Below are 13302 nucleotides of genomic sequence, written 5' to 3'. Positions count from 1 at the left end.
CATTTGATAAAATAAAAATTTTTGTATTATTTATTTGTGTCAAATAGCTAAATTTATAAAATTAACATGTAATAAGTATATTTTTTTTATTTTCAAAATTGTTGTCCTATAAAACGCAAGGGAAAAAAACAGTACACAAAATCTAATATTTCACTCAAGAGAAGCAATTAATATTTTTTCGGTATCATTACACGTATTCCTACAATTTATTATATTATGTGATCCATATTAATACTCATTCTGTAGATGTTCGTAAGTATTTTAGAAATAAGTTTTAATTATTATGGAATAAGTACTCTAGTCATGTGTCTTCGTATTATACTCATTTACTGAAAAGTGAAGGATACTATTCTTATGGTGTGGATTCACACGTTAATCATCGGGGCTCTTCCGGAATCCGAAGTTGTCCTTCTTATTTTAATATGCACTACACTACACTATGATACCACATTCAGAATGCACTAAGAAAAAAACAAGAAATGGTTTGAACGGGAACAAAGGAAACACACAAACACTTCCTGATTTCCGTTCCTTCACGTCACAGGAATTTTACGCTGTTCAACCGATCGGCAGCAGTTCGACAGACGAACAGACTGGTTCACGAAAGAATAGAATAAGAAGTCACATAACAAAGGCTTTCCCTTAATCGAGTTATGACAGTGCTCAGTTCCTTCTTGTTTCACGAGAGTTAATTATCCTTCGCATTATCCTACTCACAGATTTCCTATCTATGAGTAGTCCGCTTCGAGGTATCCATCTCATAATCATGATTCAAGTTCATCGCCATCATCATTATCATCATCATCATCATCATAAAAGTCTATTCCATTTGATATTTCATAATCATCATCTCTGACATTATTGCATTTTTGTGGATCAGCAGAACAAGAATATATGTCTGTGCAAGAAAGTTTATATAGAGCACATTTGTTCGATGGAACACATTTTGATGGACCACATACGAGACTCGTAAACCTTTGACGACTGAGAGAAGCTCTTCAGGTCCACAAGGAATATCACACATTATTGACTTGTATTTCCCTTTCCTATTAACAGTCCAACCCCAGTTAACACTGTAGATAGTTCAGGATTCGCAATAGGTGCTTTACGCCATATTAGGGCTTTAAGATGTGCTCTTTTTATGTCTGGACGCAGAGTATCTTGTGTTGGAGGCATGCATGATTTATCGACTTGCTTTGTGAGTGAAAAAAAAAAAAAGAAAAAAAAAGAACACCTAAATTCTTTCAGGAATGTTATCTTCGGGATTTTTAAGTATACAGAACTCGGAGCGTTTCTCCATTAAAAGTATCTGTTCCCAGTAATGACAAAGGATCAAGTACTGTCTCATTAGCGTCCATAAATGTATTAAAGAAACTAGTTTTCGTTTTACCATAAAATGATCCTATGGTATCAATCCCTGAAAGAGAATGCAATCCAATCAAAGCATCAACTCGGTTGTGACCTAACGCTTGATATACCATACGAACAGAAATCTCACGTGTTTTAGCTCCTGAGACAACAAAACCAGTAATTCTATGGAGGTTGTTTGTAGAAATTCATCGCTAGCTCTAGGACATCAGTATCAAGAGAAAATATCTTTAGAGTTTCTGCTCCACTTAAACTTGGGAAGAGTGCATGTAATATGATTTTTGCATCAGCCTCATCTTGTCTAGTTACTAGAGCTTCAACACAAATCTGGCTAATTCAACTTAAGATGAAATAAAAAGATACAGTCGCAGTTGTTGATGAAATGGCAGAGGTCCACAAACTGAACGTTGGAAAAGAGACGAGAACAATTTCTGATTTGACAAATCAGTTCTGCAAAATTATTATTATTTTTCAAAATATAGTGATTTTTGTGAGACTCAGTTATCTTTGACACATACGTAGGTAGTTCTCTTAAATATGCAATGAGAGATCGAAGACAAGGTAGTCTTCCTGTCATGTACAAGTTAGAACCCAACAAAAACATAAAAAAGATATTCTTTGAAAAAACTTATTTCACATGATAGAAACAAGTACGGACTAACGGAGGCTTTCAGTGTTGCTCTAGTGAGAACCAGCTTGGGTAATGGGAAAAAATATTGTAGTATCATATTGGAATCAGGCTCTCGCTACCAACCGATGGGTTAAATCTCTAGTAACGACACAAGAAGAGGCTGATACAAAAATCATATTATATACACTCTTCCCAAGTTTAAATGGAGCAAAAACACTAAAGATATTTTCTCTTGATACTGATGTCCTAGTGCTAGCGACGAATTTCTACAGTCAACCTCCACAGAATACCTGGTTTGTTGTCTCAGGAGCTAAAACATGTAAGACTTCAGTTCGTATGGTATATCAAGCGTTAGGTCACAACCGAGCTGATACTTTGATTGGATTACATTCTCTCTCAGGGACAGATACTATAGGATCATTTTATGGTAAGACGAAAACTAGTTTCTTTAATATATTTATGGACGCTAATGAGACAGTACTTGACCCTTTGTCATAACTGGGAACAGATACTTTTAATGAAGAAACGTTCCGAGTTATATAAGCTTTTATACGCTCTGTATACTTAAAAATTCCGAAGATCACATCCCTGAAAAAATTTCGGTGGTGGTTTTTCACTAAAAAGCAAGTCGAAGGATCATGCATGCCTCCAACACAAGATCCTCTGCGTCCGGACATAAAAAGAGCACATAAAGCCCTAATATGGCGTAAAGCACCTATTGCGAATCCTGAACTATCTACAGTGTTAACTGGGGTTGGACTGTTAATGGGAAAGGAAAATACAAGTCAATAATGTGTGATATTCCTTGTGGATCTGAAGAGCTTCTCTCAGTCGTCAAATGTTTACGAGTCTCGTATGTGGTCCATCAAAATGTGTTTCATCGTACAAATGTGCTCTAAATAAACTTTATTGCACAGACATATGTTGCTGATCCACAAAAATGCAATAATGTCAGTGAAGATGATTATGAAATATCAAATGGAATAGACTTTTATGATGATGATGATGATGATAATGATGATGGCGATGAACTTGAATCATGATTATGAGATGGATACCTCGAAGCGGACTACTCATAGATAGGAAATCTGTGAGTAGGATAATGCGAAGGATAATTAACTCTCGTGAAACAAGAAGGAACTGAGCACTGTCATAACTCGATTAAGGGAAAGCCTTTGTTATGTGACTTCTTATTCTATTCTTTCGTGAACCAGTCTGTCCGTCTGTCGAACTGCTGCCAATCGGTTGAACAGTGTAAAATTCCTGTGACGTGAAGGAACGGAAATCAGGAAGTGTTTGTGTGTTTCCTTTGTTCCCGTTCAAACCATTTCTTGTTTTTTTTTTTTTTTTTTATTAGTGCGTTCTGAATGTGGTATCATAGTGTAGTGTAGTGCATATTAAAATATCACGAAGAATTAATGTTATGGAGATTGAAGTAAGACGGACAACTTCGGATTCTGGAAGTGCCCCGATGACTAACGTGTGGATCCACACCATAAGAATAGTATCCTTCACTTTTCAGTAAATGAGTATAATAAGAAGACACATGACTGGAGTATTGATTCCATAATGATTAAAACTTATTTCTAAAATACTTATGAACATGTACAGAATTAGTATTAATATGGATCACATAATATAGTAAATTATAGGAATACGTGTTATGATACCTAAAATATATTAATTGCTTCTCTTGAGTGAAATATTAGATTTTTTATAGGACAGCAATTTTGAAAATAAAAATGTATTCTTATTACATGTTAATTTTATAAATTTAGCTATTTGACACAAATAAATAATACAAAAATAATTATTTTATTAAATGAAATGTTTTTAAAGGATTTTTTTTTTTTTTCAAATTTTAACTAAAACGGCTACATTTACGTAAAAGATGCTAATAAAATAATGTGTAGAACGTACTTAGATCTTTCTTTTAAAAGAAAGAAAATTTATTCCGAATGATTAGGGGCGAGTTATAACTCATCATTTTTCCCAACCCCCTCCCTCCTCCCAGTCGCGGGTCTGACATATCCACCATCACTTTTCTGATTCCCTACTTTATAAGGAACAAAATGATACAATCCGTAGTACTCTCCATTAAATTGCACACGGAATGGGCGTGGGAGACCCGGGTTCGATTCCTGGCGGGAGCCCACGTGATTCGGATTCCACGTTAATCGTCTCATATAGCCTCGCTGTTGAAAGGGATGTTAAACTCAAAATCAATCTAATTAATCAATCACACGAAATGAAAAAATTGACCACTAGAAAACTGTCTAAAAGTTAACAAGTAGTTACTACTAGCATTGTGGTACATTTTTACACGTTATTACTACATATGAGACTAAATATTTCTACTAATATTTGAAACACGAATTCACAATTTCTTAAAATTGGAATAAAATTAAAATTTATGTGTGTTTTTGTAATTTTATGTAATTTCAGATTCACGGCGATTCGTGATACTCTTCAAGGAAAACAAGAAGAACGTCTACCTGCATTTATATTTGTTTTTCCTCCGTGGTTCGATAGAAGGTACCCTGATGCTTCTGCTAATTTCAGGTAGTTTTCTAATTGTTGTAGTTAAAAGTATTAAATGAATCAAAACTATTTATTTGGTATCTTTGTGTAGTCAAGTAGAAACATCTGAAATGTAAGCTTGATAACTAAAATCAATTTTAAAATAATAATAATAATAATTGTAATATTGGGAAGAAACAAGAATGCTAAGAAAATGTAATCACATTGTTTTAGTGTAATGAATTACAATTTTGTTCTATAGCCTAATGAGAGAAGTATTTAGTGCTCTGTTTGCCCAAAGCAGATCTATGGAGATCAAGTTTTCAAACTTACTCTGGTAAGGATTTGTGTTATATTTGTAGTTACTTAATGCAAACGATTTTCTACAATCTCGAAACACTCAAGATCTCTTGCTTTAGTCAAACGATGGTTCACTAACAAAGATAATTGGTTTGAAGGAGCTTGAATTAGTTATGTTAGTACAATAACAGTGCTAAAGTATGGTTCCTTTAGAATCATATTAACCTTGTAATACTGATGAGCATCTACATTGGTTTCAATGACTTATTTTTACGCTATAAACAACATGTTAGGGTTATCTCCGTAAATAACCTTCGACATGGAGAAGTTCTCGGGGACACCGTAGTCTAGTGGTTAGAGTGTTGGATTCATGTCCGCGTGGTCCCGAGTTCGATTCCCGGCTTCGCCAATTTTCGACGTCCACCCAGCGTCGTGAGGCAAAGGGAGTCACGTGAATAAATGACGTGACTACAACTCTGTCTAGAAAGCTCCCGATACACCGCTTAGCGATAGGGCGATGCGGCACGCTGACCACGCCTTCGTCGCTAGATTGAACGAAGTGTATATATATATATATATATATATAATGACGCGTGTTCTGAAAAGATATGAGATCGAGTGTTTAACCCCCTTGATGAAATTCTGCTACGCCATTGTTACTACAAGCTAAAGAGAGCCAAAGTGAAACATTCGAAATCCTTGGAGGAGCAAAATAAATGGAGGAGCAAACTGCGACGTAAACATTTGTAATAGCAGTACTAATTAATGATGCTACTTATATATATATATATATATATATATATATATATATATATATATATATATATATATATATATATATATATATATATATATATATATATATATATATAGTAAAAGGGAGCAGAAGGTATAAGGCGTTTGATTTGCACAAATATACAACTTTGGTGAATTTATCTCCTTTTCACCTTTCGTATTAACGATTTCAACCTTAATAAGTCGGGTGAATGGAAGGCCACAAAGAAATCACTAACCAAATTTGATCAAAATCGGATTCTTTTTCAAAACTCACCGTGGAACACACACACACACACAGAGAGAGAGAGAGAGAGAGAAAGAGTGTAAAAGCAAATATTTAGCCGCTTGAAATAATAAAAGCTCGCATTCGCTCATTTCCTCAAAAAAATAGTATGTATTTATATCTGCCTGCTGCAGTGTAATATTTAGTAAAATTTATTCATATTCGATGGAATATGTAAGTGCTTCATTCCATCTTTCCCAGTCATCTCCTCGTTTGATATTACAATCGGTAAGAAATAATAATAAAAGAAAATATAAAAAGGTAAAAAGAGTAAATCCACCTCAACTTGGAAGTTTTCGAATGAATTAGTTTCCCATGATAAATTTTGTTCAGTTTATTTAATTTCGATTCAATATGGTCTACAGTTTCTCCAAAAATTTCCACTCATCTCCATTGATTGGAGTTAAAATCAGTTATGGATAAAGGAGTTGATTTACCCTATCTTAGAAAATATGTTCAAGGTTAAATTTCATAAAATTATTTGATTTTAATGCAGGGTGGTGACAAACCTAGAAAACTGAGAAATGTCAGGGAATTTTTGGAAAACAGGTAAAAGTCAGAGAATTCTGCTCAGAGTCAGGAAAATTAAGTACGAGATTTTAAAAATGAAAATTTTAAGATTTTTTGGATGAGATTGAGTGTTTATTTTTTAATTTTTTCTTTAAATTAGAAATTTGTCTGTGTTTCCACTAACAATATGTAACAAACTTATAATTTTCAACCGTGCACATTGTCTTTTGCATTTCGCTTGTACAGTGGAATATTATATTGGTGAATTATCTACAAAATGCAGTTGGATCAACAATGCAGTGGTAAATTCATTTTCGACACATGTATACTTCCAACGTTTTTCTTTTTCAGTTCCCACTAGTTTCGATTTTATGAGTTTGCTTTTCAGTGAAATGACGCTAGCTTATAACGCAAATGAAACGAATTTGGAATACGGTTACTGGGATTTGAGCTGCTTGTTTCCATTGTAGTGTATTTTGATTCGAAAAGAAGCTTATCTCTGAAGTGCTTATGAGTTTATGAAAATTGCTGTTAAAGTTGTACGTCTCTGTATTGGATTTTTAGTCAGTGGATAGTCGGACTAATTTCAATGTACTTTTGACTCTTAAATATGTAATGCGTCTACAGATAACAAAGTATAATTTCTACTTTGTGCTATAGTTTCAATATTTATTAATCGTTGCACATTTGTATTTATTTATTAATAATGATGCATCTCATAAGTTAGAAGAATAAAATGTTTATTTTCATTTTAAAATTATTCTAACATTAAAGATGATGTAGCCATGTGCTAACAATATTTAGGGTATATGAGTTTAATAAAGTTTCGTTCTCTCTCTCTCCTTCTCTAATCATTCTTTGAGTCGAACTTTTGCATGCTTTTTCGATGTCAATACGAACGTCCAATCTTTTATAAGAATACTAGATGAACCTGCGCTTTTTACACAGCGCATCATTCATATATGAGCATGAATCTCCTTGTTATTCCTCACATCTGTACATGTCTCTTTGCAGACACAAGTGAAAGAAGTCTTGGTAAAAATCGGCAAGAGATACCGTAAAGGGGAGATTTTTTTCGATTACTTTTTCAATATATCGTACCGTTTGCAAGATTTGAGCCTACTTCCGGTTGGAGTTCTTAATTCATGCCTGATCTGTGTTTTCTTTTTTCTTGCATGTAGCATGTAATAAGCAAATACATAAACTAAATAACTCTATGGCCTATGGAACCCGGAGGTTCAATGCCGCGTTCACAAAAGCTCTCCACTGACTTCTATCCTTAGCCAATTGGATCCAGTTTCTACTTTGTATTCTTATCTCTGCGAGATCCATCTTAATATTGTCCTCCCATCTGCGCCTAGGTCTTCCTAATGGTCGTTTTCCGGTTAGTCTTCCAGCTAAGACTTTGAAAGCGTTTCTACTTTCTTCCATCCTGGCTACATGACCTGCCCACCTGAGCCTCCTAGATTTGATGACCCTAACAATGTTCGATAAACCGTATAAATTCTTGGTTATGAAGATTCCGCCATTCCCTATTCCCGTTTCTCTTGGGTCCGAATATTCGTCTCAGGATCTTGTTCTCAAATACTTTCAATCTATGTTCTTCGTTCCGAATAAGAGACCATATTTCGCAACCATACAGAACAAGAGGCGTGATTATCGTTTTATACATTTTAAAATAAGCTAATACATTACACACACAATCAATTATAATGTCACTGATATATGGTGTTCATTGGGCAAAACACTCCAAACAATAAAGATTCAAATTAGGCTGGAGAAATGGTTATCCTTCGTTTGTCATTATAATTTGGCCATAAAACAAACACCTGAGAGATATGCAGCCCCTATATACAAATATATGGTGTTGGAATGTATAATAGGTAGGATATGATGCTGTAGTTTTTTTTTTTTTTTTAATTTCAACACTTCCAGTGTACCCGTAAAAATGTAATAAATAAATAATGGCCATGTTTTTTGAAATATTGAGTTAGAACTGGACAATCGACGCAAAATTTGCAATCGATCAGTGAAAACGTCATCTTTCTAGAGTCTGTAGTTTCCAAGATCTCACTGTCGAAAGGATTTGCCACATACATATAAACGTTCATAAACGTATAGCTTAAAAAAACTCCATAGATGGCAGCACAATTCATTTGCATTTATTTCGGAGAAGGCTTATTAAAATGCAAATGCTTTTAACAGTAATTTAAAAGAATAACTTTGTGAAAAACATATCTTTAAGTAATTTATTTAAATTACACCTTTTTAAAAATATTTGTCTTTGTTATAAACGTGAAATCACAAATAACCGTAAATGAAAGGCTTGAAAGCTAAAGTTATAGGTTGGAGCTCAGTCGCTCTTAATTGCTTTGGATTCAGATCTGGCCATAGCACGACCCTGCAGCTGGTCAGAGTAACAGAAAATATCACGCACCAGTTCAACGCCGGAGGCCACACTCTGGGAATTTTCCTCGACATCGAGAAAGCCTTCGATGGAGTGTGGCACTCCGGACTCATCCACAAACTCCGGATAGCAGGAATTTCGCCATACCTAGTCAAAGTGATCCACAGCTACCTCCAACATCGCACCTTTAAGGTGCACCATGCTGGGGCAACTGCAGCAGCAAGACAGATTAGAGCAGGGGTCCCTCAAGGATCATGCATATCCCCCCTGCTCTACAGTATATACACAGCCGACCTCCCAACGACTGTGCGCACAATGACGGCCACCTTTGCTGATGACACTGCGATCTTCGCGAGTAACCACAACCGGAGGTATGCAGAAGTGGCACTCCAGAGGCATCTGAACTACATAGAGGACTGGACCAAGAAGTGGAAAATCAAAATCAACCCAGTAAAGACAGCGCTCGTCGACTTCGGGAAGCACCGCAAGAGGAGGGACTACCACCTGACGCTGCACGGTACCCATCTCGATCAGCAACCACAGGCCAAATACCTAGGAGTCATCCTAGACAGCAAGTTGACGTTTGCCCAACACATCAACGAAACGACAGCAGCTGCCACAAGAAGATTCAGAGCACTCCTTCCGATTCTCCTCAGTCCCCAACTATCCCATGAAGCACGAAGAAATGTGTACGTGATGTGCATTCGTCCCCTTCTGCTGTACGCGCACCCAGCCTGGCAGCATGCAGCGCAATCCCACCTTCGGCGCCTCCAGACACTACAAAACCGAGCAGCAAGAGCAATAACTGGCCATTCCCTGGACACATCAATAGGGCAAATACATGAAGACTTGGAACTGCCTCTCCTCAGCGAGGTAAGGCAAACGCTTTCGACAAGATTCTGGGACAACGTCCGCACACAAACAAATCCAGCAGTCGCCCAGATTGGAAACAGACCACCACCGCCAAGACGAACTTATCCAATGCCAGGCCCGCGTTAGGCTAGAAAGAAGAGAACCCAAAGGACTCGCGACAGTTGCCGTCCTTCAGAACACTTACGTCTGCATCCAGCTGCCAAGTCAATAACACACATGGAAGGCAGGAGCTTCGGCTCGAAACTTCACGCAGGAAACCGTCAAGAAATCTCAATAGCTCAATAGCTCAATAGCTCTTAATTGCCATTGTAGCATTTTAATAGATAGATTCTTTTAGACAATACGTGTAAAAAAATATTTTGTAACTGGAATGCAGAATTTGAGAAGAGGACAGAAAAGCTATTCTGCGATTGGGGGCATGCTATTATGGAAACACCTCTACTAGCACCCTTCTCCAATATTATATAGCAAAGACTTGATATCTTGACGTATTATTTCGCAGTAAAATGAAAGAAAAGAAAACGGAACGGTTAGAATTAGTGACTCAGATTATCTTAAAATAACATTCAATTGTTCCGAGTATACTGCGGAAGTAACGAAGTTATATAATTCCTGTTTTAATGTTTATATGTACAAATCTTTACTTATGGGAAAACACTCGTAAATAGAATTTCCATTATGTCGTATGTTGCTGTTCCATATGTGAACTAAACGCAAGGAAGCAAGTAGGTTATTTCTTGCTGATGGTTTATTATCATGTTTTACATTGAATGAAGCAAACTGATCCAAGCGATCAATCATGCTTTACATATTATGCAGGATTGAATTATTTTCACATGCTGATATTAACTTAAATACAAATTCAGTGATAGTCGGTAGAGCGTTCACTTTTGGCGCCAGTATTCCTGTGTTCAAACCCTGAGTGCACGATATGGACTTTATGGTAAATAGACACCGAGTGAACGAGCTTTTTCGGTTATCTTCTCCCCTATTCACATTCATTTCATTCTTATGTCACTAACCCAGTAATTACCATCTATCTTGTGAAACCTGTTAAATTAATGTTTTAAACATCGAGCTTTCACCTGTCAATAACCGTAAGGAGCCTTCGGGAATTGTGAAACTACGAATCTGCAGTGATTGGCTCCCTTCATCCATGTATATAGTTTTCCGTGGTACGATTTTATTTTTCTCAGAAATAAGCTGTTCTTTACTATCTTTACTGGTGTATGAGTTCAGTTTACTTTCGCGATAGTATTCGTTGCTGGAAAATGAATTTTGTAAAATGAGCGATTATAAAGAGTTAATATAGTAATATGGTAATCAAGACGTTATTACAAGAAATTTCAAATTAATAAATAGCAACCTGAGAATGAATGTTTGCGTTTTATTTTCGTGTATTAAGCACTCAACCGTGTTTCGTTGTTTAACTATTTTAGTTCATTTTCACATCTTATTTTAGAATCTCAACAGTGCTCAAAGGTTTAAAGTAAGCACAAATACTGGCTGTGTACAGAATATACAGAACGAAAAAAGTAGCAAATGCAGGTTGTTTTTAATACGCAGTAGATCGAGGCAGCGTACTGGCACAAAACAAAAATATTTTATACAATCGTCAACAACGGTCTTTTATTTACGACACGCTATTATTATATCGAAAAGCCGTCAGCAAGGAGGGGGGAGAAGTGCGTAGTAACAGCTTTGTAATAAATTTATTGCTATATATTTTTATTTGTTTATTAATTTATTTATTTTTAAATTACTGCTGGTTTAGTGTAGTTGTTGAAGTTACAGATGCAGGATCGAAAGTAAAGAAGTGTTGCAGTTCCTTTGATTGGTGTTCGTTGTATCCAGTTTTTCTGTGTAGATAACAAGCATGTCAGTTCCCAGTATTCCAAGACTCCTTTCTATCCTTTGTGGGTGAGACAATTCTTTATGATGGGTTCGGAAAGTACCAGGTAACACATTTTCTGCTTGCTGCTATATTTGCTGTTTGAGCAAGCATGTGATGAACATTCAGCATCTTTTCACTGTATAACATTGTACGGAAAGCTGTAGCAAATCACATGGAAGGTAAAAAGCATACGTAGATGCCCATGTATATCTCAATATCAGGAACAATTGGTTGGAAATGTTGATTCAGGAATGTGCGAATACGCTGTTCTGTGTTATCTCTACAAAGACTGGCTAATTATCTAGACAAACATTGCGAGGATTGTATAAGTAAAGAGTTTTATTTCTTAGTGCTTATGAGTTAGCGAAAATTGCTGATAAAGTTGCGCGTTATCGTATGCATGGGGACAGTACTTAGTGGGTAGTCAAACTAATTTCATGAGATTCTTGATCTTTAAATGTAGGATACGTCTATAGATACCAAAGCTACTTTGTGTTTATAATGCAGTATTTATCGTTATACACCTTATAGGTACATTTTAATAATCTTCCATCAACAGTTATATATTTGTAATGATACATTAATGATGATTCGTCTCGTAAGTTTTTTAAAGTATTATTTATTCTGGTTCTAAAACCATTATGACATTAAAAATGATCCAGCAATTTGCGATCAATACTAACGGTACGCTAGATACAAATAAAATTTTATTTTCTACTCTTTAATATTTTTTTGAGCCAAATTTTTGTATGCCTTGTTACTGCCTAAATAAAATATTCAAAGAATTGTAAAACAACATCCTTTCAGATAGGACGTATAAAAATATTTTGTAACAGAAATACAACTTTTGAGAGGGCTCACAAAATCTGTTGTGGAGGTTGGAGGGAGTGCTACCCATGGGGACATCTCTGCTACTTCCTCTCCAAAATACGTAACAAAGAGTGGATTTCTTTATTTAGCAACTCGCAGTGAAGTGAAAGAAAACAAGAATGGTTGCAAATCAAATTCCTTGTCCAAATTCAATAATATTAATTTGTTTCCAGCACACTGTGGATATATTTAACAGTTTCATGATATATAGTTCCTGTTTTAATGTTGACATCTTCAAACCATTTCTATAGAAACAAATCGTAAATGACTTTTCTGTTATGATCATATGTTGCTGTTCTATACGGGGTGTTTCAAAACAACATCGACAAGTTTTTGAGGTGATTCCTGACACCAAGATAAGACAGAAAGTATAGACCAACCTGGGTGTACAAATGCTTCCTTTCGGAGTTATAGGCTGCCGAAAACCTGAAAAAAATGAACTTTAAAGGCCCATAGCTTTAATACTATGGGATCTACCGTAGTCGGATCAAGACTTCACTAAGGAACTAGTATGTGCCCTATCCAAATATCCATGTTTCAGAGTCCTACGGTACTTCCGCAACAATTTTTATAGAGGTAGTTTGTGAGTACTTCAATTTATATGCCCGTATGATATGGTTATTAATGTAATATATTTACCAAACTTGAACAAAATTGCCTGGATCGTTACTGAGAAAACCGTTCCTAAGATTAGAATATCCTTCTGGATTTTTTCCAGAGAAATGACTTATATGACACTATGGAGTTGTTAATGAAATGTTGATGTTTGTGTTCAATATAATTAGTTAACATCAATTCTGAGATAGACTGTACCAGTTAATGACTTCAACAACAGCAACAATGCTCAGTACTATACAGTCACTCTTTTA

The 13302-nt window shown here is 35.6% G+C and overlaps 1 protein-coding gene across 7 annotated transcripts in view; it reads left to right on the top strand.

Annotated features, from left to right (window-relative positions):
* The window catches only part of LOC145693379 (uncharacterized), a 376924-nt gene that overhangs the window by 291339 nt on the left and 72283 nt on the right, over positions 1 to 13302 (top strand). For all 7 annotated transcript variants that reach the window (XM_081769325.1, XM_081769321.1, XM_081769322.1 and 4 more), the window contains one exon: positions 4445 to 4561. In XM_081769325.1, coding sequence (XP_081625451.1) covers positions 4445 to 4561 — 117 coding nt within the window. The remainder of the gene's footprint in view (positions 1 to 4444; positions 4562 to 13302) is intronic.

Source organism: Thermobia domestica, chromosome 8 (assembly GCF_964235325.1).
Source record: "Thermobia domestica chromosome 8, izTheDome1.hap1.1, whole genome shotgun sequence".
Lineage (NCBI taxonomy): Eukaryota > Metazoa > Arthropoda > Insecta > Zygentoma > Lepismatidae > Thermobia > Thermobia domestica.
The sequence above is the reverse complement of the archived record's forward strand: the minus strand, read 5'-3'. Positions and strand labels throughout refer to the sequence as shown.